The sequence below is a fragment of the Takifugu rubripes genome, chromosome 8 (assembly GCF_901000725.2).
Source record: "Takifugu rubripes chromosome 8, fTakRub1.2, whole genome shotgun sequence".
NCBI lineage: Eukaryota > Metazoa > Chordata > Actinopteri > Tetraodontiformes > Tetraodontidae > Takifugu > Takifugu rubripes.
In genome coordinates this window covers 14529936-14540964 of record NC_042292.1, presented here as the reverse complement: position 1 = coordinate 14540964, position 11029 = coordinate 14529936, and the positions used below count along the sequence as shown (strand labels likewise).

The 11029-nt window shown below is 47.1% G+C and overlaps 1 protein-coding gene across 1 annotated transcript in view; it reads right to left on the bottom strand.

The window, feature by feature from the left end:
- Nucleotides 1-5604: 5604 nt before the first annotated feature.
- LOC105419589 (uncharacterized) overlaps nucleotides 5605-11029 on the bottom strand; it is a 29407-nt gene continuing 23982 nt past the window's right edge. The window contains exons 26-35 of the mRNA XM_029841090.1: nucleotides 9263-9343; nucleotides 8723-9040; nucleotides 8337-8624; nucleotides 8085-8186; nucleotides 7888-8000; nucleotides 7117-7358; nucleotides 6944-7036; nucleotides 6780-6866; nucleotides 6645-6707; nucleotides 5605-6533 (exon numbers count right to left, since the gene is read on the bottom strand). Of these exons, the coding sequence (XP_029696950.1) occupies nucleotides 7948-8000; nucleotides 8085-8186; nucleotides 8337-8624; nucleotides 8723-9040; nucleotides 9263-9343 (842 nt within the window). The 3' untranslated portion in view covers nucleotides 5605-6533; nucleotides 6645-6707; nucleotides 6780-6866; ... (1 more) ...; nucleotides 7117-7358; nucleotides 7888-7947. The remainder of the gene's footprint in view (nucleotides 6534-6644; nucleotides 6708-6779; nucleotides 6867-6943; nucleotides 7037-7116; nucleotides 7359-7887; nucleotides 8001-8084; nucleotides 8187-8336; nucleotides 8625-8722; nucleotides 9041-9262; nucleotides 9344-11029) is intronic.

The window sequence follows — 11029 nt, the reverse complement described above, 5'->3', positions numbered from 1 at the left end:
AGTTCTCCACGTTCCCCTTGAGAAATGAAGCTGCTTGTTATATTTGTATACCATGAAAGCTAGTTTGAAACATGCTGCTACTTACAGCAAAGGTTCTCACCTTGTTGAGGCCTTCTGTGAAGGACACACACTGCTATTCCAGCAGCAACAGTTAGGACACAAACTAGGATTATTCGCATGAATGAGACGATACCTACAGGACCTGCAAACATAAAAATATAATGTTGCTGCAAGTGCCAGTGAGAGGCTGGTGCATAAAGGAATTGCTCTTTCCAACATGAATAGACCAGTTCTCTGGTTGGTTCATGGGTTTCTCAACTACAGCAGACACAGATCAAACTTCTCTACACACCACTTGAGTCCGCCGCTGCTTCTCCAGTCTGGTTGATGCACTTCAACACTTTGGACGCCGACACCTCGCTGACAATGTTTCCAACTGAGCATTTGAAGACGGTGTCTCCGTCCTCCTCCCTGATGGTGTATGTCAGACTGGGGCCAGTTATGGTTTGGTTCCTCACAGTCCATCTGTACGTGACCCCCCTAGTGGCCTCTGAGCTGCACTCCAGCAGAACGGTGCAGACGCGGGTCAATGTGTCCCGAGTGGAGTTGGAGGTCAGGACAGGCAGAGCCGTCAGGACCTCTGGTGAGGCGTTCAAGAGCACACGCATGAGGGAAAGTTGATTTGAGAGCGAGAACTGTAGGTTATTAGGTTAGTGGAGGAAATCAGAAGAGTCTTACCATGTACCTGCAGAGTGACGGAGACGTATGGGTGTTGTTGCCGTGGTGGACCAGTAACGAGGATAAAACTGAATATACCAGAATCGCTGGGTTTCAGATTTTTCACTGTTAAACTGACGTTTGTGATGTTCAGGTACAATCTGTCCTTCAACTGCCCAGAGTAAGTAACTTCACCATCACTGAACACTGCAGCTACAGATTTATTATATCTCCATGTTGCACGAAAGATGTTTCCACCTTGGAAACAGGAAAGTTCCACGTCCTGTCCAACTTTTTTATGAATGACAGGCGAACTTTGACATTTCCAGTCCTCTGCACCTGAAACATGACAACACAGAGGTTCACACACATCTCACACGCTCGTGAACGTTAAAACACTCTTAAAACAGATTTAACACCAATGAGAGGAAAGATATTACAAATAGCACCTTAACTTCCTGAAACTTGTGCTTTTCTATATGTGCATCTGAGGCTTCGGGATCTTTTTCCCTTTTCTGTGCCGTTTGCGTCGTCACAACCCGTAAAAAAAATTGTGCCTCACCTGCGATGCAGAGAATGAAAACCAGTCCAAAAATGCGAGTGATGAAGGGGCTCGGATGGGGAGCACAGCTGCCAATCATGTCTGCAGGAGAAAAGAATGATAGTTTAGAAGGGGAAACTGTGCTGTGACAGGAGAGTCTTGTGAGTTCCGGTCTGCTTCTGGAGCCACATTAACCTCACGGGAAACAGCAGAAATACTATACAAACTAACACTTTAAAAACCCAGCAGGCCAAAGTGTTGTACGAAAACACAAGATTGAATCTAAAATAGACCTCACAGCAAGGATATCTCCTCTGAGCTTATGTCATTTTAGAATTGTCAGAAGCAGCTGGTTGGCTGATCTAAGCATGTGATTGTAACATTTTAGGGAGGTAGGGTGGGTGAAGCCATTGAGAGGCTTAAAATCAAATAAAAGAATTTTAAAATGGATCCTAAAACATATGAACGGCAAGTGCGATGAGGTTAATATCGGGGAAATGTGCTCAGCTTTTCCTTTTTGTGTGACAAAAGCAGGGATAAATGTCTCGAAATGGTGCCTCAAAACTAGAGGCTTTGTTTTTTGTTTTTTTAGTCGCCTTACTTGAAAGAAACTTGAATTCACAACTGCACCGTCATGACCGTTGAGATTCAGTCCTGGATCCATTCATACCCCGAGAGTTTTGATGGCTGATTTTGAGTATTGAGCCAGTGAACCCAAATCTATGGGAGGAGTCCAAGTGCCCACCAAAAACCATCACGCCTGTCTTATTTTCACAGAATTTTAATAAACTTTCATGCTATCCAGGCCTTTAAAGCATTAAACACTTGAAGAGTGTTCATGTGGAAGGTGCATTATTCTTTTTGACATCAGCATAGCAGCGGTTGGTCTGCCGGGTCGGATCTCAACCACTCCAGAGCTGACCCCCCCCCCCCGGTACCTCCCCAGCATTCTAAAGGAGACATTCGAATTTTATGGTCAAGGTTTCCCTTGCCCGGATGCGGGTCACCGGGGCCCCCTCCTGGAGCCAGGCCTGGGGGTGGGGCACGTTGGCGAGCGCCTGGTGGCCGGACCTCTGCCCATGGAGTCCGGCCGGGCACAGCCCGAAGAGGCAACATGGGACCCCCTTCCCGTGGGCTCACCACCTGCAGGAGGGGCCAAGGGGGTTGGGTGCATTGTGTTTTGGGTAGCAGCCGGAGGCAGGGACCTTGGCAGTCTGATCCCCGGCTGCATAAACTGGCTCTAGGACATGGAATGTCACCTCTCTGGTGGGAAAGGAGCCTGAGTTGGTGCGCGAGGTTGAGAAGTTCCGACTAGATACAGTTGGCCTCACCTCGACGCACAGCAAGGGCTCTGGAACCAGTCTTCTCGAGAGGGGTTGGACTCTCTACCACTCTGGAGTTGCCGATGGTGAGAGGCGACGGGCAGGGGTGGCAATTCTCGTTGCTCCCCAGCTCAGTGCCTGTATATTGGAGTTTACCCTGGTGGTTGAGAGGGTAGCCTCCCTTCACCTTTGGGTGGGGGGACGGATCCTGACTGTTGTTTGTGCCTATGGTCCAAACAGCAGTTCAGCGTATCCACCCTTTTCGGAGTCGTTAGAGGGAGTGCTGGAGAGCGCTCCTTCTGGGGGCTCCCTCGTCCTCCTGGGTGACTTCAATGCTCACGTTGGCAATGACAGTGTGACCTGGAGAGGTGTGATTGGGAAGAACAGCCCCCCTGATCTGAACCCGAGTGGTGTTTTGTTATTGGACTTCTGTGCTCGTCTCAGATTGTCCATAACAAACACCTTGTTCAGACATAAAGGCGTCCACATGTGCACTTGGCACCAGGACGCCTTAGGCCGCAGATCGATGATCGACTTTGTGGTTGTGTCATCGGATTTGCGGCCGCATGTTCTGGACACTCGGGGAGGGAGGGGCGGAGCTGTCAACTGATCACCACCTGGTGGTGAGTTGGCTCCGATGGTGGGGAAGGATGCCGGACAGACCTGGCAGGCCCAAACGTGTTGTAAGGTTATGCTGGGAACGTCTGGCGGAGTCCCCTGTCAGAAGGAGCTTCAACTCACGCCTCCGGGAGAGCTTTGACCATGTCCCGGGGGAGGCGGGGGACATTGAGTCCGAGTGGACCATGTTCCGTGCCACCATTGTTGAGGCGACTGACCGATGCTGTGGCCGCAAGGTGGTTGGTGCCTGTCGTGGCGGCAATGCCCGAACCCGCTGGTGGACACCAGCGGTGAGGGATGCCGTCAAACTGAAGAAGGAGTCGTATCGGGCCTTACTGGCCTGTGGGACTCCTGTGGCAGCAGATAGGTACCGGCGTGCCAAGTGGAGTGCAGCTACGGCAGTTGCCGAGGCAAAGATCCGGGCATGGGAAGAGTTCGGTGAGGCCATGGAGAACGACTTTCGGACGGCCTCGAAAAGGTTCTGGACCACCATCCGGCGTCTGAGGGGGGGGGAAGCAGTGCACTGTTAACACTGTGGATAGTCGAACTTTGGATTCAGGAGGAGCAATGTGGTTTTCATCCTTGGCGTGGAACAGTGGACCAGCTCTACACCCTCAGCAGGGTCCTCAAGGGTGTATGGGAGTTTGCCCAACCAGTCCACATGTGTTTTGTGGACTTCGAGAAGGCATTCGACCGTGTCCCTCGGGGGGTCCTGTGGGGGGTTCTCCTAGAGTATGGGGTGCCGGGCCCCCTGATATGGGCCGTCCGCTCCCTGTACGATCGGTGCCAGAGTTTGGTCCGAATTGCTGGCAGTAAGTCGAACTCGTTTCCGGTGAGGGTTGGTCTCCGCCAGGGCTGCCCTTTGTCACCGATTCTGTTCATAATTTTTATGGACAGAATTTCTAGGTGCAGTCATGGTGTTGAGGGGGTCCGGTTTGGTGACCTCAGGATCGGGTCTCTGCTTTTTGCAGATGATGTGGTCCTGTTGGCGTCATCGGCCCGTGACCTCCAACTATCACTGGATCGGTTCGCCGCCGCATGTGAAGCGGCTGGGATGAAAATCAGCACCTCCAAATCCGAGGCCATGGTTCTCAACCGGAAAAAGGTGGAGTGCCTTCTCCGGGTCAAGGAGGAGATCCTGCCCCAAGTGGAGGAGTTCAAGTACCTCGGGGTCTTGTTCACGAGTGAGGGAAGAATGGAGCGGGAGATCGACAGGCGGATCGGTGCGGCATCCGCAGTAATGCGGACTCTGCACTGGTCCGTAGTGGTGAAGAGAGAGCTGAGCCGAAAGGCGAAGCTCTCGATTTACTGGTCGATCTTCGTTCCTACCCTCACCTATGGTCATGAGCTTTGGGTAATGACCGAAAGAACAAGATCACGGGTACAAGCGGCCGAAATGAGCTTCCTCCGTAGGGTGGCTGGGCTCTCCCTTAGAGATAGGGTGAGAAGCTCTGCCATCCGGGAGGAGCTCGGAGTAGAGTCGCTGCTCCTCCGCGTTGAGTGGAGCCAGATGAGGTGGCTTGGGCATCTAGTTAGGATGCCCCCTGGATGCCTCCCTGGTGAGGTGTTCAGGGCATGTCCCTCCGGTAGGAGACCCCCGGGAAGACCCAGGACACGTTGGAGAGACTATGTCTCTCTACTGGCCTGGGAACGTCTGGGGATCCCCCCGGATGAGCTGGAAGAAGTAGCTGGGGAGAGGGAAGTCTGGGCTTCTCTCCTTAGGCTGCTGCTCCTGCCACCCGACCCCAGATAAGCGGTAGAGGATGGATGGATGGATGGATGGATGGATGGATGGATGGATGGATGGATGGATGGATGGATGGATGGATGGATGGACGGACGGACGGACGGACGGACGGACGGACGGACGGACGGTCGGTCGGTCGGTCGGTCGGTCGGTCGGTCGGCTGTGTCAAACATAGCCATTAAATATAAAAGCAGAAGAATGACACTGACCAGAGTTGGTAGAAAAGCTAAAAACTCTCTAAAACCAGATTGTGCTTTTCCAGAAAATGACCGTAAATGATCTTCTCAAGGATTTTTGAAAGAAATGGCGGTCGTGGGCCTGAAGTTTGATAGAGTTGTGGGGTCCAGGGCTGGTTTCTTAATCAGAGGCTTGACCACTGCATGTTTAAGCATTTTGGGGAAAGTTGGAGAGTACAGAGCCCTATTTAATCCAGTGAAGACTGATGGAAAGACCTCTTTAAAGAGTGGAAGAGGGACCGCATCACTCGGGGACCTGGAAGGTTTCAGGTGGCCAACAATCTCCTCCAGGACGGACATGATAACAGGTTGCTGGAGGGGTCAGAGGCGGGAAATGTGACTGAAGCTCTTGAAGAGTAAGTGGTGTGTGTTTGTGGGCCGCACTCAAAGCAAACAAACCAAGAAGCAAAACAAAAACAACTGTTAAGATTGCAGATTAATTGTTTTTAATGGTTCTAAGGAAAGTCATGAAACAGCCTCTATTGTTCATTCTATGGAGATCAAAATTGTTGTTGTGAAAGATGGTGGCGTTTATTCTGGTGGTTGTTGGTAGAATAGCGTCATCTGTTGGACGTAATTTAACAATAAGCAATGACCACAGTCGCCTTGCTCTCCCCCTTTTGTCATAAGGCCCCCAATTTGAAAAGCACTACACTGATGTCTGCACAGCACAATCAACAATTGCACACTTTTAGCTGCACGTTGAACACATGATTGTTTTTATTGAAGCCAAACCATAGGGCAGTGACTATGTATTTTTGTGGTTACAGACAGGCGTACGTGTGCATTGCATTCAAGAGTTGACGGAGTCACACACAGCACGTCCATACATGAAATAACTCAAGTGGCAAGTAATGATTGGAAAATATTGCAGTTTTTCCTATTTAATGTCTCTGTGCTACTCCCTTTTTTTTAGTCATATTTCCAACACAGCAACTTATAAACATGAAAATAAATCACACTTGCAAAACCTGATGAACATCTTTCAAAATATACACGTCTGTGCGAAGTAATTTTACATGTATTTGCAACACTGATTTTATTTAATGGGTAAGACATAATATATGTCCATAATGTCCGTGTTCAGGCAGTTTCCTCTTAGAAACAGCAAAAAAGATTAAAAAATAAAAAATATAACCACGTATCATGGGGTTAATGAAATTAAATAGCGTGGGGTTAATTAAAGTGTTATAAAACGGTTCACCGCCAGGGGAGACAAAACCATTAATATAACAATCACATCTGTCAACAAACTGCATTTTTAAAAACAATAATTACCCCTAACAATCACATTTTCTGCTTTTTCTTCACTTCGGAATAAACAGCCTCATCCTGTGCAGACTGTGATTTCCCTACAAGGAGATCAAATTTTTTTTATTATATTGTTTAAGAATTATTATTTTACAATCGTGTGTGTGTGTGTGTGTGTGTGTGTGTGTGTGTGTGTGTGTGTGAGGTGTCACCTGTGGTGGACTGGATTGCCACGTTTGTATAAACCGCACTCTCTTCGGAATTTGGATTCCTCCCTATCGGAAGAATCACACACGTCTTTAAAGTGCGACGGCGCTACTTTCTGAACTTTCTGAGAACTTACTCACCTCCCTCAGCAGATTTTTTGAGAAAAATCAAAGCATATTCGACCTCAGCAGGATCAGCTGTAACAGAAGCCCTGTTGTTGTCCGATCCTAGTGCAGAAAATTCCATTAAAATTTTTTTTAATGTGTCAAAGACCGATCAAAAAGGCCCCTAAATGTGCTCTGACCATTTGGAGGAGCCGGATCTGTGTCGTTGAGGTTTGTCTTGTGGTCTGGACCAGAATGTCCGTTGGTGTTTGGGGACCTGATGGGCCACAACTCTGCAAAATGCAGCAAATTATTTGTTATTTGGGTGCTTCCTTCTTTAATTTCATGGGCTACTTGGATAAAGAAAACTCACGTTTTGCATAGCGGCCCAGAACAAGGAGAAAGAGCACAAACAGAGTGATACCACAAACCAGTCCAACAGTCAACCACACAGGAAACGGAGAGCTTGAACGCCGCTGAGACAACACTCAACTCTAGATCTGGATCGCCATTTCTTTTGAGATTTACTGTGAAAAATATTGGCAGTCTGACTGGTTTGCCACCTGGCACAGGTAAGGTCAGCCACTCCCGCCCCAAATAAGGAGAAATGTTTATCTAAGAGAGAATGAGAATAAATGACCATATATCAAAAACTGAGACCATAACACCTGCAGATGTGCTTCCAGATAACAGATATGCACATATTACCAGTAGTTGACAGTCGATGTCTTTATTTTACTTTTTTATAGTGTATTAATTTAGAAATTATAGTTTTAACTCAGCAACTTAAACACGATAACCATAAAACTGAATCCAAAACTTTTTTAATTTTCTGTGTACAAACTGGTCATTTCAAATATCATGCAGGACAGGAAACATTTTTTTAATAATGTATAAGATGGAATATTTAATAAACAGTATAGAGAGAGCAAAGAAATAACATTGAATTAGAGTTATTGATATACATAAAAATAAAGATCAGTAATTGTGACAGTCGGAATTGTATCAAGCACCACCTCCGTGTCTGACTGTTGGTGTGATGTTTCCAGGAAGTTTTCTCAAGTTTTCTTCGTTTCTCTGAAATTTTGGGGGATGATCAAGGTTTTTTTTTTTTTTTCTCCTTTATTGAATCCTGAAAACTGACCTGGACTGAGGTGAGGTGAGGTGAGGTGAGGTGAGGTGAGGTGAGGTCACTCTCAGTGAGTCAGGAGCCACTCTCACAGTGTTCTGGCTCCTGTCTCAGTTCTCCACTTTCCCCTTGAGAAATGAAGCTGCTTGTTATATTTGTATGCCATGAAAGCTAGTTTGAAACATGCTGCTACTTGCAGCAAAGGTTCTCACCTTGTTGAGGCCTTCTGTGAAGGACACACACTGCTATTCCAGCAGCAACAGTTAGGACACAAACTAGGATTATTCGCATGAATGAGACGATACCTACAGGACCTGCAAACATAAAAATATAATGTTGCTGCAAGTGCCGGTGAGAGACTGGTGCATAAAGGAATTGCTCTTTCCAGCATGAATAGACCAGTTCTCTGGTTGGTTCATGGGTTTCTCAACTACAGCAGACACAGATCAAACTTCTCTACACACCACTTGAGTCCGCCGCTGCTTCTCCAGTCTGGCTGACGCACTTCAATACTTTGGACGCCGACACCTCGCTGACAATGTTTCCAACTGTGCATTTGAAGACGGTGTCTCCGTCCTCCTCCCTGATGGTGTATGTCAGACTGGGGCCAGTTATGGTTTGGTTCCTCACAGTCCATCTGTACGTGACCCCCCCAGTGGCCTCTGAGCTGCACTCCAGCAGAACGGTGCAGACGCGGGTCAATGTGTCCCGAGTGGAGTTGGAGGTCAGGACAGGCAGAGCGGTCAGGACCTCTGGTGAGGCGTTCAAGAGCACACGAATGAGGGAAAGTTGATTTGAGAGCGAGAACTGTTGGTTATTAGGTTAGTGGAGGAAATCAGAAGAGTCTTACCATGTACCTGCAGAGAGACGGAGACTGATGGGTGTCGTTGCCGTGGTGGACCAGCAAGGACGATAAAACTGAATATACCAGAATCGCTGGGTTTCAGATTTTTCACTGTTAAACTGAAGTTTGTGATGTTCAGGTACAATCTGTCCTTCAACTGCCCAGAGTAAGTAACTTTACCAGTACTGAACACTGCAGCTACAGAGTTATTATAGATCCATGCTGCATGAAAGATGTTTCCACCTTGGAAACATGAAAGTTCCACGTCCTCTCCAACTTTTTTATGAATGACAGGCGAACTTTGACATTTCCAGTCCTCTGCAACTGAAACATGACAACACAGAGGTTCACACACGTCTCACACGCTCGTGAACGTTAAAACACTCTTAAAACAGATTTAACACCAATGAGAGGAAAGATATTACAAATAGCACCTTAACTTCCTGAAACTTGTGCTTTTCTATATGTGCATCTGAGGCTTCGGGATCTTTTTCTCTTTTCTGTGCCGTTTGCGTCGTCACAACCCGTAAAAAAATTGTGCCTCACCTGCGATGCAGAGAATGAAAACCAGTCCAAAAATGCGAGTGATGAAGGGGCTCGGATGGGGAGCACAGCTGCCAATCATGTCTGCAGGAGAAAAGAATGATAGTTTAGAAGGGGAAACTGTGCTGTGACAGGAGAGTCTTGTGAGTTCCGGTCTGCTTCTGGAGCCACATTAACCTCACGGGAAATAGCAGAAATACTATACAAACTAACACTTTAAAAACCCAGCAGGCCAAAGTGTTGTACGAAAACACAAGATTGAATCTAAAATAGACCTCACAGCAAGGATATCTCCTCTGAGCTTTTGTCATTTTAGAATTGTCAGAAGCAGCTGGTTGGCTGATCTAAGCATGTGATTGTAACATTTTAGGGAGGTAGGGTGGGTGAAGCCATTGAGAGGCTTAAAATCAAATAAAAGAATTTTAAAATGGATCCTAAAACATATGAACGGCAAGTGTGATGAGGTTAATATCGGGGAAATGTGCTCAGCTTTTCCTTTTTGTGTGACAAAAGCAGGGATAAATGTCTCGAAATGGTGCCTCAAATCTAGAGGCTTTGTTTTTTGTTTTTTTAGTCGCCTTAGTTGAAAGAAACTTGACTTCACAACTGCACCGTCATGACCGTTGAGATTCAGTCCTGGATCCATTCATACCCCGAGAGTTTTGATGGCTGATTTTGAGTATTGAGCCAGTGAACCCAAATCTATGGGAGGAGTCCAAGTGCCCACCAAAAACCATCACGTCTGTCTTAATTTCACAGAATCTTAATAAACTTTCATGCTATCCAGGCCTTTAAAGCAATAAACACTTGAAGAGTGTTCCTGTGGAAGGTGCATTATTCTTTCTGAGGGGCCAGTAAATCTGACAGACATCAGCATAGCAGCGGTTGGTCTGCCGGGTCGGATCTCAACCACTCCAGAGCTGCCCCCCCACCCCCCGGTACCCACCCAGCATTCTAAAGGAGACATTAGAATTTTATGGTCCGCTGCGTCAAACACAGCCATTAAATATAAAAGCAGAAGAATGACACTGACCAAAGTTGGTAGAAAAGTTAAAAACTCTCTAAAACCAGATTGTGCTTTTCCAGAAAATGACCGTAAATGATCTTCTCAAGGATTTTTGAAAGAAATGGCGGTCGTGGGCCTGAAGTTTGATAGAGTTGTGGGGTCCAGGGCTGGTTTCTTAATCAGAGGCTTGACCACTGCATGTTTAAGCATTTTGGGGAAAGTTGGAGAGTACAGAGCCCTATTTAGACCAGCGAAGACTGATGGAAAGACCTCTTTAAAGAGTGGAAGAGGGACCGCATCACTCGGGGACCTGGAAGGTTTCAGGTGGCCAACAATCTCCTCCAGGACGGACATGATAACAGGTTGCTGGAGGGGTCAGAGGCGGGAAATGTGACTGAAGCTCTTGAAGAGTAAGTGGTGTGTGTTTGTGGGCTGCACTCAAAGCAAACAAACCAAGAAGCAAAACAAAAACAACTGTTAAGATTGCAGATTATACCCTTGTTTTTAATGGTTCTAAGAGATCAAAATTGTTGTTGTGAAAGATGGTGGCGTTTATTCTGGTGGTTGTTGTTAGAATAGCGTCATCTGTTGGACGTAATTTAACAATAAGCAATGACCACAGTCGCCTTGCTCTCCCCCTTTTGTCATAAGGCCCCCAATTTGAAAAGCACTACACTGATGTCTGCACAGCACAATCAACAATTGCACACTTTTAGCTGCACGTTGAACACATGATTGTTTTTATTGAAGCCAAACCATAGGGC